This window comes from Rattus norvegicus, chromosome 8, assembly GCF_021556685.1.
Source record: "Rattus norvegicus strain SHRSP/BbbUtx chromosome 8, alternate assembly SHRSP_T2T, whole genome shotgun sequence".
In the NCBI taxonomy this organism is placed as follows: Eukaryota; Metazoa; Chordata; class Mammalia; order Rodentia; family Muridae; genus Rattus; species Rattus norvegicus.
The window spans coordinates 126,620,650-126,644,386 of NC_141541.1; the positions used below are offsets into that span (position 1 = coordinate 126,620,650).

The 23,737-nt window shown below is 48.3% G+C and overlaps 1 protein-coding gene across 8 annotated transcripts; it reads right to left on the bottom strand.

The window, feature by feature from the left end:
* Positions 1–1,995: 1,995 nt before the first annotated feature.
* Slc22a14 (solute carrier family 22, member 14) lies at positions 1,996–23,527 on the bottom strand. Of its 8 annotated transcripts, none has more exon segments than NM_001393686.1 (12): positions 1,996–3,119; positions 4,119–4,313; positions 5,685–5,793; positions 7,136–7,350; positions 7,593–7,687; positions 7,915–8,035; positions 12,524–12,623; positions 13,562–13,716; positions 13,915–14,018; positions 14,840–15,352; positions 18,203–18,293; positions 23,492–23,527. In NM_001393686.1, coding segments are annotated over 10 exon segments (1,824 nt in total). In that variant the 5' UTR covers positions 18,203–18,293; positions 23,492–23,527; the 3' UTR covers positions 1,996–2,902.
* Between the last annotated feature and the right edge of the window lie 210 nt (positions 23,528–23,737).

The following is a 23,737-nucleotide window of genomic DNA, read 5'->3' on the forward strand; positions in this document are numbered from 1 at the left end:
TCTGACTCTTGGCCACTTTAGCAGTGCCAAGTACGGGGTTCCAACGCATGGAGTGGCCTTAAATCCTCCCCAGAGAAAGTTTGGTTTCTCCTGTAACGGTTGTGCCGGTATTACACGAGAGCATCTTAGGCACGTTCACCGACTAAGCAAGTCTCTTCAGCAACGCCGCCTTATCCATCAGGTTATGAAGAGCAAGAAACTGCCTTGGCATTAGTCTGTGATAATTGGGGGTTTCCATGGTGCTCCTTTGGCTAACAGCTCACAAGAGGTAGCCAGTTCCTGGCACTGAAGATTTTACCTGGCAGTGTAAAATGTCTACTTTCACGTATGTATGTGTTTTAGGAAGCTTCTACAGTAGTGGGTCTCATATGGCTTTTCAAATGCCCTTTGATATTTGCTGTCCCTGCCCAAATCCCTCCTTCACCCTCCTTGTCCATCTCTCCCCCTGCTTAACTCTATTCTCCTTTCCCCTGTGTGTCCTGAAACACTGCATTCCACTGTCCCTTTCAGGAGGCTTGCAGTGCCTCACGGAGGCTCAACTCCATTTCTCACTTCTTTTTTAAAAAAAAAGACTTATTTACTTTTATTTATATGAGTACCCTGCAGCTGTCTTCAGACACCAGAAGAGGGCATCAGATCCCATTACAGATGGTTGTGAGCCACCATGGGGTTGCTGGGATTTGAACTCAGGACCTCTGGAAGAGCAGTCAGTGCTCTTAACCGCTGAGCCATCTCTCAAGCCCTGTTTCTCACTTCTTTTTTCTTCATCTTCACAGTAATTCCTGTCTGCAAGTTCACTTTCCCTAGAAAGCCCCGCGAGTTTCTGCTCTTTGAGTGATTTCTGACTAGATTCTGCGTTTGCTTCCTCCAAGATGGCTCAGGGCTTCTTTAATGGGGCTGCCGTGCTCTGGGGACTTGGTGCTCACTGTGTGGCAATGTAGTAATCCTACTTGACCTCATACTCTTGGATAAGTCGTTAGCACCATCTTGTGTGAGGCATGGGGATGGGAAGGTAAGTGCTGGCAGTAACTTTTAGGCTAACACCTCGGAAGTAGTAGAAAAATACCAGGTCCTAAGAGAATTCTCCAGACCCAGTAGCCAGCAAAAAGGTTAATGAGAGTTCTGGCATCCACAGATGTCTGTGGGCCTGTCACTAGAAGAATTATTGTGTTCTTGGTGCCAGCCCCCCTGCGAGCACGGTCAATACTGTTTATTCTATCTCAAAACCATCAGATTTGTGGGAGATGGGATTCACTGGCAGTGTCCCAGTTTACACATTTACTACACTAGCCGAAGGCTCTTCTTTCCTTGTAGATGCTCTCAGAGCTAGACAAAAGCTACTCTAAACAATTCATGGTTTCAATCAAAACAGACGGGAGTCTAGATCATGAAGTAGGCTTCCACTTGGAGAACACCCCACCGAGGGGAAGTGTTGTCAGAGCCTGACACCGAGGACTTCCCAGCTTACCCGCTGAAGACTAGCCCTACTTAGAGGAGTCATATGTTAGCTGACAATGGCAGGCTTAATCTGGGAAAGAGTGGGTTTTGAGGACTGCAGGGTGGGTGTTGTACCAGTTACTTCTCTAGCTTCCTTTCTGTTACTTCTTATTAAAAATTTCAACCAAGAGCAACTTGGGAAAGAAAGGTTTTGTTTGGCTTATACTTCTAGGTTACAATCCATCTGTGAGGAAAGCCAGGGCAGAAACTCAAGGTAGGAACCTGGAGGCAGAAACACTTTCCTGGCTCCCTCATGGCTCAAGCTTTTCTTTACATAGCCCAGGACCTAGGGATGATACCGCCCATAGTGGACTGGACCCTCCTGCATCAATTCATAGCCAAGACAAGCTTCACAGGCAGGCATGCCCTCAGGCCAATCAGATCTATACAATTCCTCGATGGAGACTTTCCTTTCAGATAACCCTGAGCAGTGTCAGGTTGACCGAGTCGGACAGTTACTTTCCATTCACTGGGACAAAGTACCGTGACAAAACCAACTTCAGGGAAACACGGTTTATTCCATCTCAGTTCGAGGTTACTGTTTATCGTGGCAGGAGCTTGAGACAGATAGCTCCACGACATCCATAGTCAGGAAGCAGAAAGGGACGAGTCACTGGTCACTGCTCAGCTAATGCTCCCCTTGTCTTGTAGCTCAGGGCCCAACTCAAGGAATGCTACCATACACGGCAGACAAGTCTCCCTGCCCTAGCTAGCCTGATGGCTATACTTCCCTGTGGGCATGCCCAGAGACCCATTCCCAGGGGAGTCTCTATGGTGTCAGGTTGACAGTTAACACTGAAGAGCCCAGGGGCTTTCTTTTCCTTGGGGTGGTGGAAACCAGAGGTCAACTTTATTGGAGCCATCATTGAGAGCATCTCTCAGGATGGGGCAGGCCATGATATCAAGGGGAAGGCTAAGGACGGCCCCAGGCAATGAGTAGTTCTCATTCCTTCTCCATCCAAACCCCCATGAATTCTGTCCTTCGCTGGGACTTGAGCTGATGGCTGGGCTAGAAGGGGTGACTGGTGCTCCTGTTCCATCTCTGGACCTCAGAGATGTCGCCCACCCCACACCCACTCCATCCAGAGTTAGCTGCTGCCCCTGAGAATTTAGCCAAAGATCCTGAAAATCCTCCATTACCTATCTGACCACCATCCCGTACCTGTCCAGGCCACAACCTCTGGGTTGTCATGACACAGTCAACCTTGACCTGGCCATCTCAAGACCAACATGATATTTTATTGGAGTGAATCACAAGTCAGCACCTCCTTCAGAAGGAATTATTTTTGGATCCCGAGGGCTGGCCTTGGAGGGACAGACTCTTCCCACATACCAAACTGGGTCTAGAATTCGAGGCTGTGTACCCATGGCCCCATACCCATACTAAACTCCAATCCAAAGTGCTCTAGGAAGGGTGGTCCTCAGGGAGCTGGACTGGAGATTCCCTGTTGGGTACCTCCAAGGCCATGTTGAGGAAGCTGTCTGTCTCTGACTTGAGAGTCATGGCATTAAACATGGTGTTCTTTGTCAGTACAGAATCAGCTGCAACATCACACATTGACTCCTCAGCCATCAACACCTTAGAGGAATCCTTGCTCTTATCCTTGTGCTCCAGGGAGTCTCTGTGGACGGTGAGGAAACTCATGAGGTGTCTTCAATCATGAATCCTTCTGGACGAGACAGGGCTTTCTCATGCACCTAGGTCCCTAGCCAAGCTTGGCCATGGTACAGGACAAAAGTGATCTCTGGGCTCGGGCTGACCGCATTTCCCAGACCCAGCTTGACCCTTCTCATCCCTGTAACTTTAGAGTGGGCCCCACCATCTTTATCTGCAGGTGCCTGTCACAGGCTGGACCTCTTACAATGTGGGTTTAATCTTCTCAGAAACCCTTTGGGAGAATTTATGTCACCCCAGTCTTCTCGTCTCTAAGCACAATGCCCCAGTCCAGATAGGCACACAGGGCAGGGCAAAGAGAGGGTCTATGGACAAGGAAAGCTGAACAGAGAGACAGGGACAGACAGACAGAGACAGAGAGACAGAGGCAGACAGAGAGACAGAGACAGAGAGAGACAGAGATGGAGACAGAGAGACAGAGACAGAGAGAGAGAGACAGAGAGACAGAGACAGAGAGACAGGCAGACAGAGAGACAGAGGCAGACAGAGAGACAGAGGCAGACAGAGAGACAGAGAGACAGAGACAGAGAGACAGAGACAGAGAGAGACAGAGATGGAGACAGAGACAGAGGGACAGAGACAGAGAGACAGACAGAGACAGAGAGACAGGCAGACAGAGAGACAGAGATGGAGACAGAGAGACAGAGAGATAGAGACAGAGAGACAGAGACAGAGAGACAGAGACAGAGAGACAGACAGAGACAGAGACAGAGAGACAGGCAGACAGAGAGACAGAGACAGGCAGACAGAGAGACAGACAGAGCGAGAGAGAAATGGCAGAACCTGAGCTAGACCCAGGCAAAGTGGCCACAACCAGAAGTTCTGGGGGGGGGGACTGCTTTGAACAAGAGAACCTTCATGTCATGGGTCATCTTGTCATGAGCATGGACAGTATCTAGCATACTCTACCCCCGGAGCTTGAGACACGGAGGCTCTGCACAGCTACCTTGAACAGTACTCTATGCTGTCACGGAGAGGCTGGTTTCCTGTTTCTGGCACCAGGGAGGAGAAGCATAGGGCCAGGATGCAACACAAGCAGCAGAAGAAGATGGGCAGCTGCGTTTTGGTCTGTTTGAAGATGGCCAGAGATGAAATGGCCCCAGCTGTCCAGGCGATAGACACCATTCCCAGACCTGTAGACCTGAAAATGATTTAGAAGACTCCTTAGGCTCGGAGTCTGGGCACAGTGGAAGGGAGAAGCTGCTTTAAACCACACACTCGACTCTTCATCCTGTTTCAGTGTGTGATCTTGGAGAACCAAGTTCTCCAACCTGGTTGACCTAAAAGAGGTAGTTATTTCTCCCTGGGTATTGAAAGCAAGAGAATTACTAATGGTGCGTGCATTGTAACAGCATGTGCTCATAAGAATGCAGCCCACAGGCTCAGAAAGACAGGGCCACTATCACCAAGAACCCTGTAGGGGAACAGACAGAACTTCAGGGAAACCCACATCCATTCCAGGCATCTCGTGTGGGCTGGTTAGTTTTGTCGACTCAATATAGCTAAAGTCGTTTGGGAAGAGAGAACTCCAAACGAGAAGATGCTCCTGTCAGATCGGCCTGCAGGCACATTTTAGGCCATTTCCTTGATTGACGGTTGATGTGGGAGGGCCTAGCTCTCAGAGCAGTGTCACCTCTGGGAAGGTAGATCAGGGGTGTATGAGAAAGCAAGCTGAACAGTCCATGAGGAGCAAGCCAGTAAGCAGCATTCTACCATGGCTTTTGATTCAGTTCCTGCCCCCAGGTCCCTATCTTTACTTCCCTTCAGGGATGTAAGCTGTAAGATGACATAAACCCCTTCCTCCCCAAGTTGCTTTGAGTCATGGTGTCTACCACAGCAATAGGAAGCAAACTAAGAGATGACACAAGGCAGACTGGAGTCAGGTCCCGTGTGAAGGTTTTTCTTCTTCGTCAACCCGACGAAATCTAGAATCACCTGGGAGGCCGGCCTCTGAACGTGAGCGGTCGGGCTAAGTGAGACGGCAAGACTGCGGTACCACCGCTGGTGGTATCATCCCCTAGGCTGGGATCCTGACTGTGCAAATAGAGAAAGCAAGCGATGCTTACATCGCTGCTTCCTGACGGTGGTGTGATAGGCTCAGCTGCTTCAAACTCCTTCTGCCTTGCCTGCCCCGACATAAAGATGTTCCTTTCATTGTGAGCCGGAATAAGCTGCTTTTTACCTTTAGTTGCTTTTGTCGTGGTATTTTATCACAGCGATGGAAAGAAGAAACTGAGACGTCTCTTAGCCCAAACTCCCTCTCGGCTACTTGCTATGCATGGCCTGGACCATGGTTCTTTCGTGTCTTTGAAAGGTCATCAGTGGTAGCATCTGGGTTTTGTTCTCTTGGTGAGGGCTGGGTGTGAAAATCCCATGCAAACCATGCTCAACCCAGCTATTGTTTCCTGATGCTCAATCAGGGAACCACCGAGTGGTGCTCAGTCTCATGTGTTACATTAGCCTTGTCACTGTTCCATCCCCCCATGCCACCTCAACCCACCAGACTCCGTACCTGAGGATGGTGGGCAGGAGCTCGGCAGTGTAGATAAAGAATATAGAGACAGTGCCCGCCATGCTGAATTCTCCAAGCACGAGCATCAGGATTGTTGTTGACTTCAGCTCTAAATGAAGACAGCACTGTTTAAAGTCCTGGGCCACCCTACAGCCTTCTCTCAGCCCCTTACCAAAGGCAGCTGAATGGCTGACCCCTCCACTTGGTCACCTAACCAGCAGACTCAGACATTCAGCCAGAGGAGAGTATATCTGCATAGGTCCAGGCGGTCCTGAAGTTACGAACTACAGTAGGAGAGTTGGACAGGCCTTGGGGGAGACCTTAGGGCAGGCCTTGGGGCAAACCTAACACAAGTTTTGTGGGGTTTTTTGTTTTGTTTGTTTGTTTGTTTTTGTTCTTTTTTTCCGGAGCTGGGGACCGAACCCAGGGCCTTGCGCTTCCTAGGCAAGCGCTCTACCGCTGAGCTAAATCCCCAGCCCCCTAACACAAGTTTTTTAAGACAGGGTTTCTCACTGAACTTGCTGACTCAGGGAGAGTGACTGGGTAGCAAACCCCAGAGACCCTCCTTTCTCTTTTTTACATGAGTGCAGGACATCCAAAGTCAGGCTTCTCCGTGCTTATGTGGCAACTGAGCTATGCCCCAGCTTCAGACCTTTGTTTCCTCAGAATCCTACTCCCGGTTTCTTGCCCACGTCTGTAAACACTGTGAGCTTGATTCAGTGTTCTGCGTAGCAAGCGCAATCACGCCGATAATCAAAAGCATCAAGCCCTAGAAGCCTAAACGTGTCTCTTCCTCTTGTTGTTGCCAATCGACATCTGCTAGCCCCTGGGAGAATGCTAAGTGATGCTTCAGGAGAAAGGAGGAGGCTGACTCCTCAGGGCAGACCTGCACTGCAGCCTCCCCTACTGGGCACTGGCCACACAGAGAACACCACAGCTCTGTGCACTCTGGCCCTACAGACTGCCCCATGTTTCTTGCCTAGAGATCTTTGAAACGTTGGAGACAATGCTGAGTCCCAGGATCCAGGCAGTGAGCCCCTGGGAGAGGCCTCTGACAACTGCCGTGGACCCAGGTCACCACTAGACCAATTTCCAATGAGTAGATTGTCCTAGACAGCATAGGTAACAGTAGGTGCTTGCCAATCAAAGGCTCCAGACAAGAGACAAGGCCTAGGGGAGAGGCTAAAAGAACGTTCTTCCCACCATCTTCCCTCATTTACCCACTAGGTCTGCTTCTGGTATGGGTTGGACTGGGGTCACAGAGAATGCCTGCTCTCCTGCTCGGGGTTAACTCTCTTTTAATAGCCTGAGTTCCTCCCTCAGGTCTTGGGGGCTGGGCAGAGGATACATGCAAGAAACCAATCCTTCAGGCTTAACTGGCGGAGACAAGAGACACTAGGAGAACCATGAGGAGGGGAAAGGTATGGGGCTGCCTTCCTCACACACTGTACCTTCGGGGACGAAAAGGAGAGACAAGCATGTGAAGGTGACCAGGGAGAGAGTCAGGTTTAGGCTCCACTTCCTCCCGAAATACTCCAGGAGAAGGATACAGCACAGACGGGCTGGCACTGCCGTGATGCAGGGGACCACTTGTATGAAGTAAATGTCCAACCCAAAGTCCTTCATCTTGAGGCTCAGTGTAAGACTGACGTAACTGACAGTAAACCTGGAACAAAAGCGTCAGAGAACGAGGTCGAGAGGAAGGAGGGGTGGAGAGAGAGAGAGAGAGAGAGAGAGAGAGAGAGAGAGAGAGAGAGAGAGAGGAGGGGGGAGAGGGGAGGGAGGGAGGAGAGAGCATCAGGAATAAGGACAGAGGAAGTGAAAGAATGACACAGACTGAAGACTTGACCTAGCCCTGGCCAACCTCCCTACCCCTCCCAGAGTTTCCCACTGGCCCCAGGTACTCACCACACACATCCCATGGCCAAGACCACCTTGAAGAGGTGCTGATTGGTATAGAAGTCCAGGATGGAGGCCTTTGCCTTCTTTCCTGGCAGCTGTAGCTATAAACAATAAAACCAGCCAGAGACAGAAGGGACCCCAGCTTGTTCTCTGCTTACACGTGCAGGGTAAGGCCTGCCCCTCCCCCAGAGCCGGTCACTCCTCGGCCTTGTCCAGGCTTAGCTCCTCCTCATTCTGAAGCAGTAGACTAGGGTCCCACTGAATGGATGATGGAAGATGTTACCATGGTCTCCAGCCCTGGCCTCAATCCTGGCCCGAAGCCTCTTACCTCATTCAGTAGATTTAAAGGGATGGTCTTCTTGTTCACCTCAGCCGCATAGCACAGCACCTTCTTGGCTTCTTCCACCTTTCCTTTTACCATCAGCCACCGTGGGGACTCTTGGAGAACCCTGTGTGACCCCACCTCTCTCTTACCTCAGAGTTCTAGGATGCCCCCAAAACCAGTGGCTCTCCAGCTGAGATGCCATCTGTATCAACATGTGACCAAGGAACCTCAGAGGCCACCTCAAACCTCAAGATGCCTTCTGCTAATACATAGCAGCCAGTCCTTCTTCCCTAAAGTCCCTCTCCGCCCCTCCAGTGCTGCTCAGAGGCAGTGCTCAGTCACTTGATCCCTTTGCCCCAGCTGGCTCTAAGCTCTTCTTTGCTAGCTCAAGGCATGCCTGAGTGTCCTCTCTCATGCCCAATCTCTGAGGACCACAATGGAGCCTGTATCCTTCACACAACTGTCATCACCGTGAAGCAGAATGGTTGTGGTGACTGGGGCAAGCATCCCCTGGCCAACGATTGTAGCAACAACAGGAAAAAGAGGTAGAGATCTAACTCTGCAGGTAGTGATGCGGCTGTTACAGGGTCCAGCAGCCACCCCCTATATATAGCTGTACTAGAGCGGAATCTTAGAAACGGTAGAGTATACTGACAATTTAAAACAACCTAAGGGGTTGGTACTTGGTGCAGCACCTGCCTGTGTTCACAGAAAGAACGTCAGTAAGCTCATTTATTTTCCAAACGGGACTTGATTCATCTTTCTGTGGTCTGCTCAACTTTCCAATTATCGGGGGCGAATAAATGTGTCTTTTACATTTCTCTAGGAAACGTATACTATAATTGGTGCTGGTACAACAGGGGCTTGACGAACAAAGATGAGAGCCGAGCATGTTGGGACATACCTGTGAACCCAGCACTTGGGAGGACTGTTGCAAATTTGAGGTCAGTCTGACCTCCATAAGAGCAGAAGGTCAGCCAAGACCACAGAGCAAGACTCAGATTTAAATAAATATATATATATATATATATATATATATATATATTATGTGAGAAAAAATCAATCTTTAATAAAAGAAGAAACAAAAAAGGCCAGGGGCTATAGAGATGGTTTGGTGATTAAAAATGCATACTGTTTTTATAGTGGAGGTAGTTCACAATCACCTGTAACCCCAGCTCCAGGGTACTTGACATCCTCTGTCTTCCTCAGATACCTGTACACATGTGCACATACCCATGCACTGATACACACCTACATACTATATACACATACCTACATATTATATACATAAACACACCTACATACTATACACACACACATACACATACATGCACACACGTACATACTATACACATATACACATGTTATATACATATACATATACACCTACATACTATATATATACACCTACATACTATATACATACACACATACACACACCTACATACTATATACTATATCCATACACACATACATACACACATACACATACACACACCTATATACTATACACACCTACATACATACCCACATACTATATACATACACAAACACACATACATACACACATACACATACACACACCTATATACTATACACACCTACATACATACCCACATACTATATACATACACAAACACACATACATACACACATATACATACACACACCTACATACATACCCACATACTATATACATAAACACACATACACGCATACATACTATACACACACATACACACACATACATACTATACACACATACACACACATACATACTATATACGTACACACATACACACACATAGATACAAACACACACACACACAAACACACACATACAAACACACACCTACATATTATACATACACATACATACACATACACACATACACACACACCTACATACTACACACACACACACACACACACACACACACACACACAAGGCAGCAAAGATGCCTCAGGGTAAACACTCTTGGAAGAAACCCCAAGATAAGCGTCTGCTCCATGTGTTACGTGCTGGCGTTTCCTCCTTGATGAGGGTGGTCTACCGAATGTACACGGAGATGTCTCCCAAAGGCTAGTGGACTGGAAAGCATGCTGGAATCCGTGAAGTGGCACACAGGCAAGAGAGCGGTCAGTATACTGAGGCAGTTGCATGCCTAAAGGAAACTCCCCTATAACAAACGGAGAAGTGACCACCCGGAGGAGCTGTGTGTGTTCTCTGTCACTGACTCTGGTCTGGCAGGTTAGTCACACAAGAAGACAGACAGATGGAAATGCTGGCTTGGCATTTTGTTGTTGTTGTTGTTTTTATGTCTTGAGGTAGCATGAGGAACAAGTTATATCGTTACTGAAAAGTCCTCCCTGGTATTCAAAACCTTGAAACTCAAGGGAAGGAGTGGACAGTGAGGAGAGAGAGCACAAGGTGGACGTGACCGAAGATAGCTCTGTAAGACAGCTCCAACCGTAAGTACACAGGAGTGGGCCGCTGCTCTGTTCAAGGTGTCTGAAGCCTCATAAACCATACAGGCACCGCATTACCACTGCGATATGCACACCCAGAGGGAATGGCTAATGCCTAACCCTGAAACCACCACATGCTCTAGTTGTAGGAAACGAGTCAAGCTAAGGCTGGGCTGTAAGGTTCTCTTTACTGGTGAGTGATCGTAGTTTTTCAAGGTGTCAGACAAGCTACTGTGAGAGAATTGTCATCGCCAACAGTCTTGGTCACTTCTGGGCCCTACTTATCAGCACGGTCACTGGTGTAACAGTGGTACAGCAGTTACAGATGCCACCAATTACCTCCGGCTTGGACTTGATGCTCACTCCACAGGACCAGGACGGAACCCATGTTTGGTGCAGTAGTCAGACAAAACCTTATAGCTTGGTAAGTTGTAAGTCCCCGTGGGGAAGCTATACTACTGTTTCAGCTGATACAACGTGCCTGTCAGTTTGTGACTACCCTGCTGCTGGATGCCACAGCTGAAGGCAAGAATTCTTTCTACACCGGGTGGTGGTTACTACAGACAGTCATAGGCATCAAACTGTGAGAAGCTGTCTGTTGGCTACAGCCTAAACTTCTGACACATATGGGCCAATCCTCAGGTCTAAGTGATGGAAAATACACACACAACAGCCTCTCTGTGCTCCAGTGAGTTCAGCCCACTGAAGACAGCATCGACTCTGAATGCACAATAGCCAGGAAAAAGGCCAAAAGCTTAGCGAGGAATTCTGGGAAGGGAACCGGAGGCTGAAAGGTGAGAAACTGGGGTGCGTCACCTCAAACCTTCTGGTCTTATTTAATTTCTAATAATATGTCCCTATGACATTAGTAACACTTGTGTTGAGGTTGTACGTGAGGGTGCGTATATACACGTTCATGTGTGTGCAGATGCACACACCCACAGGTTGTATGTGTGGCAGTGTGTGTGTGTAAGCACACAGAAGCGACAGGTCAACCTTGGGTGCCAGCCGGCCTATATTTTGAAATAGGGTCTCTCAGTGGGACCTGAGACTAACCAAATATGCTAGACTGTCTGATCAGCAAGCCCCCGGGATCTTCCTGGCTCTGTCTCCCCATTGCTGGGGTTAAAAGAGTGTGCTCCCACATTTGGCTTCCTACATGGACGCTAGGCACCAAAATTAGGCCCTCACATTGCATAGAGGGCAATTTTCCCACTGGATCAGTCTTCCCAGCCCTATGTTAATAACATTTTAAGAAAATGCCTTAAAGTCAAGTTGTCCTAGATACATGACAGAGACATGCCACCTGCCATCATCTGCCACCCACCCTCACGGCGTCCGGAGGATCGTCAAGGCTGGCCCCCAGCTTCTGCAGAATTGGAAAGGTCCTGAGTCACTTACGTGCCCTGCGTTGTAACTCATTACCTCGCCCCTTACACCTACCCTACATATGGTACAGGCATAACGATTCACCAGGGGCCCTGAGGCCAGGCAGGCTGGGATCTAAATGCCAGGTCCCACCCTGGTGCCCGTGTTTCTTACACACTCTCTGCATTTTTACCCTGTGGGGCCTTTGCTCTGCTGCCTGATGCCCATCAGAGTTGTAAAACCAAATGTCAGCCTGAGACACTGAGTTCATTCTTCTCCCCACGCCTCTCTCTCAGCCCCGATTAGTCTCTCCTCAAACACAGCCAGCACATGGCCGATCCCTTCTCTCTCTTCCTCCAAGCTTAGCTCCGTGAGGTGAGCCTTCAGTTCCCCTCTCCAACACTCCGTCTACGGCAAATCGCTTGAACTTGCCTCAACTGAGCAGAAAAAGCCCTCTCCCCGCCCCCTCCCGCCAAAGGGTCATTTCCTGGGGTACTCCGTTGACTCAGCTTCAGTTCGTGAGGCATGGCTCTGGTCCTCCTACAGCGACATCACCTTGACAACGTGACCAAGGCTATCCTAAAATTTTCCGTCTTACCTCAGCCCTGATCTTTGCTTGTCTCTGGATCTTTGATATCCTACTTTTCTGCCCACCTCTCTGACGTCTCTTTCACGTGCTCCTCTGAGGGGCTCTGGCTCTCCCCTCCCCCCACACGCCCCCTCCGTTTCCACCTACGAGACCCAGCCCGTGGATGTCTTGAAATGGACTGCTCACCAGATGTTGCAGATAAGGGGAAACATAGGCACTCCGCCCAGTAGGAACAGCAGCCTCCAGTGGTTAATTTTGTAAGCAAACCCCGTCAGCAATATGACCCCTATGGTGAAGAAGCAGTGCTGGAGAATGATGGCTTGGGCGCGGTGCTCACCCACCAGCCACTCCATGACTGTGCAGAGAACATGAGGACAAAACTGTGGTCAGGTCAGTCTCCAGCTTGGCCTTCCATGTAGCTACTGACACGCCTCCCCTGCCCCCCACAGTTCAGGATAGACAAAGTTTCTTCTGCCTGTTCCAGATCTTTAGAAACCTCTCGGAGCTAGATTGTCCCCGTGTCCCCCAGGACGCATCCTAGGCCTTGGTGCACCGCCTCAGCTCCCGCACACCCTTCGTTTCTTTCTACCCTCAGCCACTCCCTCTCAAGCTTCTGCCTGAGCAGTGTCTGTCATAGGAGAGGCTCGTGCAGGGCATGACATGTGCTCAGACAAGGCACCACTTGTCTTGGAGTGTATTAATGCTTTGATCTCTGTGGCCTAATGTTCTGTGGAAGGTCGCTTCCCTTTGGCTGTGCTCTGGTAGGTTCTCATGAGAAGAGGTGCAAGGAAGCCCCGAGAAAATGAGGGGTTACGGGCACTTGGTTCTAGGCCTGGGTATACATACGCTGGAGGTGTTAGCATCACATAGACCTGAGTAGAAACCCTAGCTCCTCCTTGCTCTGAGGCCCGGAACAAGTTGGCTAAACTTTCTGAGGCTGGGGATGAAATGAGCGAGGCGCATCTAGGTGCAGGGTCCATGAGGAGTGTGAAGGGGGTTACGCGGGGCACAGGAGGAGTGCTCAGGGTTGGGAGCACTGCACTCGCTTCTGATTCCCTCACACCTTCAGGCAACTAGGAGGGGTGCTCCTCCCCCACTGAGCTTCCTGGCCTGTTGCCTCCCCTTAGGTTCCCGTGAGCCTGCCTCTCCCAGGTAGATCTGCTCCTCGTTCCCTTTTGAACTGTGTCAGCTTCCGTCCCACGTGCCCCCTCGAGATCCAATCACCTAAAGAGACACTGCAGATGGCGTAGCCCACGGAGGCCTGGGCCACAAAAAAGCGGAAGAACAGATACTGATAAAAGCTGTTCACAAAGGCTGTCCCGAAGCCGAAGATGAGGATCCCCAGCAGAGACAGCAGGATGATTGGATAGCGGCCCAACCTGCGGGGGTGAGGAGAAGACACCACCAAGCCACAACCCCCCACACTCCTGGCCAGCCTCGGCTATGTACCTGGGCCAGCCTCTGTGCTACCCCAGGGCTATGGAGTATCCCCACATTTTCCTCCCCCAGCCCGAGACTCTGAGTGCCCGAGGAGGGAGCAGTGTCCCAGGGGTCAGAGGGGTCTCCGGGAGACTCACTTGTCGCTTAAGAACCCGAAGAGAAGAGACCCTGTCAGGATGCCTGACAGGAACACAGTCTGCCCGTTTTCCTCGTGTGGCTCATTGCCACACACCAGGTCAAACTGCAGGTTAGACAAGGGCACTGATCACGGCCTCCACACAGACCTAGCCTTTCGGAAACAGAGACTGAGCTTGACCCAGAGGGGAAAACTTAGGCCAGTGGTTCTTAACCTTCTTAACGCTGTGACCCTTTAACTCAGTTCCTCGTGTTGTGGTGACGCCCCGGCACCCCATCCTCCCCAGTCACAGTACTACTTGTTGCTACTCCATAACGGTGATTTTGCTATTACGAATCTAGCGTAGATATCTGATATGCAAGACAGCTGATGTGCATATGACCCTTGTGAGAAGGTCATGGCCCACAGGCTGAGAACCTCTGCCTTAGGCACTTGTTACCTGGAGAAAGGTAGTTTTAGGCCTTGCCCTGCTACCCCAGGACCCTGTCCAACACTTGATAGACCCTGTAGCACAAAGAGAGGAAGTGGAGGTGGGTGCAGACGGGAGACTGGCTAAGCACTTATTACGCACAGGCACACACACTGTTCCTGGTGCCCGAGCTGAAAAGGGTCCAGGCCTCACCTCAGGGTATGAAGCCCTGTGAGGATGCCCAGTGCAAGCTTTTCCTTTTCCATCTCTAGCTTCTATGCATTCTGCCTGGTTGCCTCCTGACCTATCTCTCTCCTGTGCCCCATGCCTCTGCTGCCTCAATCCAAGGACTGCCAGTTGAATGCTAGCTTCCTGGCTAAGAAAATTGGGGCCCAGGGCCGGGGAACAAGGACCCCGACTTCTTCCCCTCTGCAGTGTGCGCTCAGACCAAGCGCCAGCTGCCTGTGCCACATCTCTTGGGTCACTGTATTCAAGACAGTACAAAAGAAAAGCATACCTCATTGGTCAAAGAGCGCGTGTGAGCGAAAGGATAGATCCACCCGTGTTTGCATGTTTCTGTATAATTGAGGCCAAAATGGACGATAGAGTCTAGATCCCACGGCACAGGTATGTACATGAGGCATGTCAGGAAACTGCCGTTGGGTGCTCGGGGCACAGTCAGGTTCAGCTGTTCGTCCTCCGTGAGGTTGGGGCCCACTTGCAGGATCCAGCTGGTGTTACAGTAGGGCCTCTGAGCTGTGAGCAAGAAGTGGTGAGAGAGCAAGAAGAAGGTTGACAGGATACTGGGGATGAAGGTGAGGGCCACCAGCCTCCACTGGAACGTGCCAAACTCCCCGATGGCACCCAGGACGCTGGCAAACTTGTCGTCCCTCCTATCATCCAAGGCCTTCAATCTTCGTAACAGCATCTCCAAGGACCAGTTCTGGGAGGGATAGGATAGCTCATGCCGGTGGGAGTCCCTGGAATCCTGGGATCCGAACTCTGTGTTGGAGTTCTGTTCTTCCGTCATCTGTTCAAAGAAAGGATGCGGGTCAGTCCCTTGTCACCTTCCCAATATGGAAGCCAGTGGACAGAAAAGACCCTCTGCCTCGGGTCAGTGTGGAGTTTGGTCCCCTTCCTTTCCTCCTAAGGCCTCTTAGTTGGTGTAATCCATTCCTCCTGGCTCACTCCCCTCCCCATTTTTAATGCATCGGACACTTTGAATGTTTCAGTGAATGTTTTCCTCATGAATGTCAGTAGCTCTCTGATGGCTTCTTCACAGCAAACTGTTCACACATATGAGTTATCGCTGGACTTTCAAAGTTGGCAGAGGACACAAAGGACCCCCTCCTTCCAGTAAGTAAACAAGTAGTGGTGTAAAATAAACACCTGAGTCGGGAATGGGAAAGGGCCAGGGCTAAAGGCAGAAGCTCAGAGCCTTAGCCACAAAGCTTAGAAGTCAGGGCCGGAAGGCAGAACACTAAAGGAGACAGACAGCAACCTGGACCCAAAGTGAGGCGGCCGATGAGGGCGGGAAGGCTGTAAGCAGGATCTAGGGTATACCTTGGGCGCAGTGAGGAGCAGACACAGCCTAATCCTGTCTTGTGAGCCAAAAGCCCTCAGCAACGCTGAAGAGGTCGTGGGTTGGCTACCCTTTCTGTGCAAACTTTCTGCAAGCAGAACCTGAGAGATTCTCGAAGCCCAATGGCAAACCCAGATTGTGGTCTGAGAAGGCAGGCGCTATGGGACTGCTAGGAAATTCAGATACAGATGGTGAGCGTCTCAGCATAAGAAGGGGTAAACGGTTGTTTGAAATAAAAGTGTGAAGTGGAAAGTTAAACAAACAGATTCAGTATGGAGAGTGAGTGAGCGGGAATGTGTAACTGGAGTTGGACAAGTGGAAAGACTTGGCAGGTGGAAGGTTAGCCCAGGTCTAAACGGGAACCAGAAAGAGAAAAGGGAGAGAAAAAAGAATAACAATGTATTATATAGAAACAATGTATTTTCTTAAACTCCAAAAACATAAAATCAATGCATCCAAGAAACACAACACTTCCCTCAAGTACAAGCTAGACACACTGCCATTAGCCTTGGGACCCAGGGAAGGGAAGGGTGCTGGCTCGAGAGGCAAATGCTCAGCCTCCAAGACTCCACAGAGACCGGAGAAGAATGAATTACACAAGCAGCCTGGAGTGGTGCATGCAGATGCAGAGTGGAGTAGAGACAGGTACAGGCCACTGGGAGCCAAGAGAACCTCAAAGCGAGTTGCCTCTGCTGAGGGGACTTACGAAAGAGCATGGGGAGGTGGCCTGAGACGCAGACATGGATCACCAAAATGACAAGCCTGAAGAAAAATTTCAAACATAGACTGTGCTAAGTACTAAGGGGACTGTCAAAAGGTGGAGTTGGGAGGAGGACGGTGGTGGGGGTGGGGACAGGGCTCAGGACGCTGAAGTTCCGTTCCCAGCACCCATGTCAGGTGGTTCACAAGCATCTGGAAGTCTAACTCCAAGGGATTCAGTGACCTCCTCAGCCTCTGAGGGTAGTGTGTGTGTGTGTGTGTGTGTGTGTGTGTGTGTGTGTGTGTGTGTGTGTGTGTGTGAGAGAGAGAGAGAGAGAGAGAGAGAGAGAGAGAGAGAGAGAGAGTCGGGAGGGGAAGAGACAGATACTTTTCAGAGCTTTCTGTGCTTGAGAACGTATGTAGGACGAGGGATGAAAGCGTTGCAGCTACCCCTGCATAACACAGCTTTAATATTCGCTTCAGTAGCCGGAAAGCTACAAACCAAAGGAGAGCAATTTTAATTCAGGAAAAGTCAAGGGAAGAAGAAACAAAGTGGATTCAGTAACCACGACTGGAAAAATGAGTCAAAAATACATTGTTACCAGTTGAAAAGTTGTGCTGTTTCTGGGGACTGTGGCTCCTTGGAGAGTTGGGCCCAGCTGGTGCCATGGTGTCAGCAGGCTCAGATATTAGATGGTTGTAGCCTGGCCCCTGGCTCTAGCTGCTCTCTGCTGCTGGCTCATGGCTCTGTGATCTGTCAGTGCTGCACATTCCTGCTGCCATGAACTCCGATATGACTTTCCCATCCCAGGGGACTAGGAGGTCTCCAACCCAGAGACAAAATAAACCTTTCTCTCTCCAAGTTGTGTCTGTCAGCTGGTTTGGTCCTGGTGACCCAGGTGACCTCTCTCTCTCTCTCTCTCTCTCTCTCTCTCTCTCTCTCTCTCTCTCTCATGTCTATATCTATTTACCACCTATCAATCATCTATTAATTTATCTATCATTTATGTATAATTTATCCATCTATATAGCATCCATAATTTATATACCATCTATCTCTATTCCATCTACGTATGCACAATGGAATATCCTTTAGACATTGAAGACCAACATTCTGTCATTTACAGAAACATGGATAGAAGAGAGAGAGGCAATCTGCTGAATGAAATTAGTCAGATGCACACAGACAAATACCCTGAGCTCTCATGTGTGTGTGGAAGACATCACTGATTTCAAAGAAATAAATTATTAGGCAGGGGCTACCAGAGCCTTGGAGGAGCAGAGGCAGGGGTGCAGTCTAGTGCTCCATCATGCAACAGAATAACTATGGCAGACATTGATGGAATGTTCCAGAGTAGCTAACAGCACTTTGAATGTTCCCAATGCTAAGAAATGAATGTCTGAGCTAGTGGATGTGTTACTGGCTGGTCTGATCTTACCTGTTGCATATGTGTATTAAAGCGCTACATTGTATTCTATAAGTACATATAATTAGCACATATTAATTAAAATTTTAATAAATAAAAAATAAAAAGAACTATCAAATCCATGTTATATTTTGAAGGGTCATGAGCACTTCCAAATGCACTTGGAGTGTACCTTGTGTATGTCTTCTGGGCTGGTGTAGGAAATCACCTTGGTCCTCTCCTCTTCTCAAAAGTGTCTTGAAGTGGATGACAATTCGGTCACCCTGTAAGAAGACACACTTGAGACACAAGGACAAAAGAGGAAAAGGCAGAGTAAAGGGATGGGGAAAGTTGTATTCTGCACAGTAACAAGAGGAAGCTGATACAGCTCAACGTATCAGCAAACAAAGATAAACCGTAAGGGGACGGGAGCAAGGGCTCAGCGGTTAGGACTCCTCTGCTCTTCCGGAGGTCGCAGCTTTGATTCCTAACATCCACATGGCAGCTTGCAACCGTGTGTAACTCCAGTTCCCCAAGATCTGATGCCTTTGTCTGGCCTCTGCGGACCTGGCACATACATGGTACACAGATACACATGAGGGCAAAACACTCATTTATTTAATATGCACATCTTTTCTTTCTTTCTTTCTTTTTTTTTTTTGTTCTTTTTTTTTCAGAGCTGGGGACCAAACCCAGGGCCTTGCGCTTCCTAGGCAAGCGCTCTACCACTGAGCTAAATCCCCAACCCCCATGCACATCTTTTCTAAAACGTCAGAACTTGACATCACCAGGAACAGAGAGGTTTACTACCTAAAGATAAAAGTTTCAGAACACAAAAACTGGAAATCCTTAAAATACATGAGCCTTAGCCAGTGGCTGTGCACCTCTAATCCCAGCACTCAGGAGGCAGAGGCAGGTGATCTCTGAGGTCAAGGCCAGCCCCGTGTACAGAGCGGGTTCCAGGACAGTCAGGGCTACATAGAGAAATCCTAACTCCAAAACCAACACACAAAAATCTCTGAGCCTACTTAAAGCCTTCGAAGACTTCAGTCACTAAGAAGGGGATAGAAACAGTGACAGCTCCAATTTAAGATCAAATGTAAGTCTTCAGACTGACCTTTCATTGTGTAAAGTACCTGTGCCTGGGAGCGGGCTTGTTATGTGAGTGCAGGCGCCCTCAGAGGCCACAGCAGGTGTGGAGCCCAACTGTGAGCCCCTCAGTATGGAGCCAAGAACAGAACTTGGATCCCTACCAGCAGCGTACACTCTCAGCCACTGAGCTATGGAGGCAGGCCCTAATGCAACTCCTCTCAGGGGTAAAAAACACATATTTAGCAGTAATGCAGACTAACACTGTTCAGAAGCTTTGTCTAGCCGTCTGTGCCTGTCTTCCCAAAGCTTCCCAAGTCTAAGGCTAGCCTTGGCTATATAACAAGCCTAAGTCTAAGGCTAGCCTTAACTATATAACCTCAGATTCTACCTCAGAAAATGGGTGTGTGGAGGGCTACTACTATTACTAATACTATTATTAATATATAATATGTCTAATAATACATATGTAATATACATATACATATGTATACTACATATACATAAACATACAGACACAGACACACTTATACATATACTTATATACATGTATAATATACATATACATATACATATATGTATATAATATACTTAGCGTAGTCTCCATTAACCTCTTTCCTTTGTCTCATCTTCCTATGCCCCCCTCCCAGGGATCCATCCTCTTCCTAAATGGTCCCTTTACTTTAAATTTGCACACACACACACACACACACACACACACACACACACACACACACAGGCACCGCTCAAGAGAACACATACAATTGTACTTTCTAATACAGTGCAAATAAATTAGGAACATTTTAATAGCAGGATTTAAAAGCCAAATGCACATTCATACATTTATAACAGTCAAGTTCATTTGCCACATTCTATCCCAGGGTCCCTTTGTAGCCTAAGTGATTTTTAGGGTTTGTCTGGTTTCCTCTCAGTGCTGTACAACTCCGTGGGTTTTAGCAAACACTGAGGGTAACTGCCATTCCAAAGTATAAAAGTCCCCCTGCCTAAGGACCCGCTCAGCATGTGACAATCCTGTCTTCATAAGCCTCTATGAGCCACTTGTCACCTTGCTATAGGGACTTTACCTTTCCCAGAACATAAACTAAGACCACACAGCACTCTGCCTTTCTTTAGCTTGCAGTAACGTTCATTTTTCATGTCCATCCATGCTTGTGGCTTAACAGCACTTTTCAAATTAAAATATAATTATGTCATTTCCTCCATCCCTTTCCTCCCTCCAACACTCCCCATGTACCCTCCTTTGCTCTCTCATATTCATGGCCTCTATTTCTTTCATTGTTACACACACACACACACACACACACACACACATGCATACACACATATACACTCACACCTATATATATTAATACAAACCTATGTACGTGTGTGAATGATTTCAGGGCTGAGCACTTGGTATAGGATAACCAATGTGGAGACTCTTCCTTTGGGAGGATGTAGTTCTCCCAATCCCAGCATGCCTTAGTTACCCATCATTCTTGCAAACCCCATGAGATTTCTCTTAGCATATCTCTAGGAGTCCTTTAAAAACCACAACTGACCAAAATGCAGGGGAACCTGTGACTGCGTCATGCTCAGCCCCAACTGATGTATCACAACTCCCTCGCCAGAGGCTCACGACTGTAGCGGAAGGGAGGTGGGGAGGTTGTAAAATGCAGAGAAACAAAGTTTGCTGTGAGATTTTCATCCCTTAGAAATGTCCAGGAAGCTGCAATCGTGTAGTCTCATCAGCATGGATGTCTAAGAGTACTTTTAAAAAGTCACTCAAAAGTACTTCATTGCTGGCGTGGGGCACAGCCCGTCTCTCCATTCACTGAGGGACATTCTAGCTGTTTTGTTTGACAACTGTGAAGCAGGCCACTATAAACATTTCCATGTGAGTTCTTGTGTGGACCCAGTTTTCAAAACAGTTGGGTAAACCTCTAGGCGCATGGATACTGACTGGGGGTGACGGTTCATACAGCAAGAGTATGACTAGCTTTGTAAAAGACTGCCAACTGTCTTCCATATGATTCCACATCCCCACCGGTGATGAATGAGAAGTCTGTCTGTCGTATGACCTTTCCAGGACTTGTTATGATCAGATCATTTTATTTCAGCCATTCTGGATAGGTGTGTAGCAGTGGTGCGACTGTTGTGGGTTTCAACCACATCTTTTTATCTGCTATCTTCCTCCTTGTGCCTAAGTATCTATCTGTCTGCCCATCCATCTGTCTATCTGTCATCTGTTTGTCTGTCTGTCTGTCTGTCTTCTATCTATCTATCTATCTATCTATCTATCTATCTATCTATCTATCATCTATCATCTATCTACCCACCCGCTTATCTACCTGTCTCTATGTCTGTATTTTTATCTCAGGGGCTTTTACACGTTGGATAAGTGTTTCAATGATGGGGTTACAACTACTAGACATTTCTATCTTTAAAGATTCATTTTTATCTGTTTTAATGTGTGCATGCATGCATGTGGGGTGTGTGTGTGTGTGTGTGTGTTGGTATATGCACATGAATGTTGGTTTGCTTGGAGCCCAGAAGGAGTCGGTCAGACTGACCTCTGGAGTTGCCCGTGGCTGTGAGTCATCTGACACAGGTGCTAGGAACTGAACTGGGTTCTACTGCAAGAGTAGAACCTGCTTTTAACAGGGAGCCATTTCCCCAGCCCTGCCTGCCTATTTCAAGACCTGTAGTTTAAATGTAAGTCCTTATCAGATACCTTTGCAAATTCCTCGTCTATGACTTATCATCCTTCTAATGGGGATCTTTGCAGAGAAGTCCGAGTTTTAAACAACCTTCAACATATCTATTCTTTTTCTTTCTGAGGTTTTGCTTTTGACGTTACAGCTAAAAATCTCATTGCCAAACCTAGGCCACTGAGGTTTTCTGCTGCTTTTCTTCTAGAAGTTTTATTGTGTTGTTTTACAATTAAGTCTATGGTCTGGTTTGAGTTAATTTTTGTAAAAGGTGGGTATTTCTGGATTATTATTTTCCCTCTAGATATAGTACATTCGTTTCCTCCACTAAGTGACTTTGCTTGGTTGGTTTTATCTGTGCGAACCTGGTGCTGAGCTCTGCTCTGTTTCTCCAATCTGTGCTATGCTCTCTTGATGGTGCTTTGGTCCTCTTACTGCAAGTCCTGCAAGTGTGTGTGCGCGAGACACACACACACACACACACACACACACACACACACACACACAGAGTCAATCTACTTCCTCATAGTTATGGTGGCCACTTGGTCATCCAAACATAAACTTCAGAGCATGCTTGTTGTAGCTACAAAACAATTTTGCCCAGCTTTGATTGAGACTATATCAAACACTTCGATCAGCAGAGGAGTGACATTGTAATTAGGGCTGTGAGTCTTTTAGACCCTGAGTGTGAAGTGAGTCCAATATATTTTTAAGGAAAAAACTTATGAGCACCTGACATACCAAAGAAATCATAGATGACTAAACTATATATGAGTGATAGGGATAAAGTATCAAATATAAGGGTGTTTTAAAAGTTGTTGAGGTTGGGGGTTTAGCTCAGTGAAGGCCCTGGGTTCGGTCCCCAGCTCCGAAAAAAAAAAAGTTGTAATTTGTGGAGAATCTATAGCTTTATCTGCTTTTAATAAAAAAGTATAGTCTGAATATTGGTTAACTAAGTTCCACTATAAAATGTGAAAGAAAAATTAACAACTAAATTCAAGGAAGGTAATGAAGACAATAAAAATTCAGGCCAAAGTAGAAGGAGGCTGGGCCTCGCACTGTGGCCTGTAATTCCATTTACTTGTAGGGCTGAGGCAGGAGGATCATAAGCTCAAGGCCTGTCTAGGTACAAGATGACTTCAAGGGCAGCCTGGTTAATTTAGCACTACTCAAAAACCCATAGGGACTAGCAGTCAGCAAGGCCCCCGTGTGCTCCCAGGTCATCTGCAAGGCCCCCGAGCACTCCTCCTTGCTCTGAATACCCATGGGGACTGGCAGTTAGCAAAGGCCCTGCTCTCCACTGATCTCAAAGGTCCTGCTACAAGAAGAGAAGGGCCAACACTCCATCTGCACACAGGAAGTGACCAGGGGGACTGGCAGATAGCAAAGGCCCTGCTCTCCACTGATCTCAAAGGTCCTGCTACAAGAAGAGAGGGGCCAGCACCCCATCTGCGCACAGGAAATGACCAGGTGCCACACCTGGGAACTCACAATTCCCGTGAGGACAGCCCGCTCTTTCCACAGGGTCCCCACAGCTGAACAGGCCCAGGCTGGCTCCTGTCCACATCCGTATGGAGAGTGTGGCCCTACAGTCACAAGGCATCATCATAATTATCACCTTCTACATGCACCCCCAGTCCCTCCTCCCTGGAGACAGGACCACAAGTCAAAGCCAGGCCCACCTGACTGTTGTCCAGACCCAACCATATCCTTGGAAGCAGAACCCTAGGGTTCCATTGGTAGCTGGGGAGACGGTGTCACAATGGACTGGAGAAGGTGGGCTAGGAATGCTGAGGGCCATATTCTACACCAGGCACACGAGTGGACAGTCTTGGGGCCAGAATTGGTTAAGGCAAGCATGCAAACTGCCATGTGAGGTAACCTTGTGCCTTCACAAAAACTGCCTTCTATACTGAAAGCACTCCCCT

What these genes read in the sequence shown, in the direction of transcription:
- Slc22a14 (XM_087562500.1), bottom strand. Translation starts at nt 15,352, where the DNA reads ATGACGGAAGAACAGAACTCCAACACAGAGTTCGGATCCCAGGATTCC. An exon ending in CGCGCTCTTTGACCAATGAG is followed by an intron (nt 14,019 to 14,839) that starts GTATGCTTTTCT and finishes TCTAACCTGCAG; the next exon opens with TTTGACCTGGTGTGTGGCAA. An exon ending in CATCTGCAGTGTCTCTTTAG is followed by an intron (nt 12,693 to 13,561) that starts GTGATTGGATCT and finishes TTCTCTGCACAG; the next exon opens with TCATGGAGTGGCTGGTGGGT.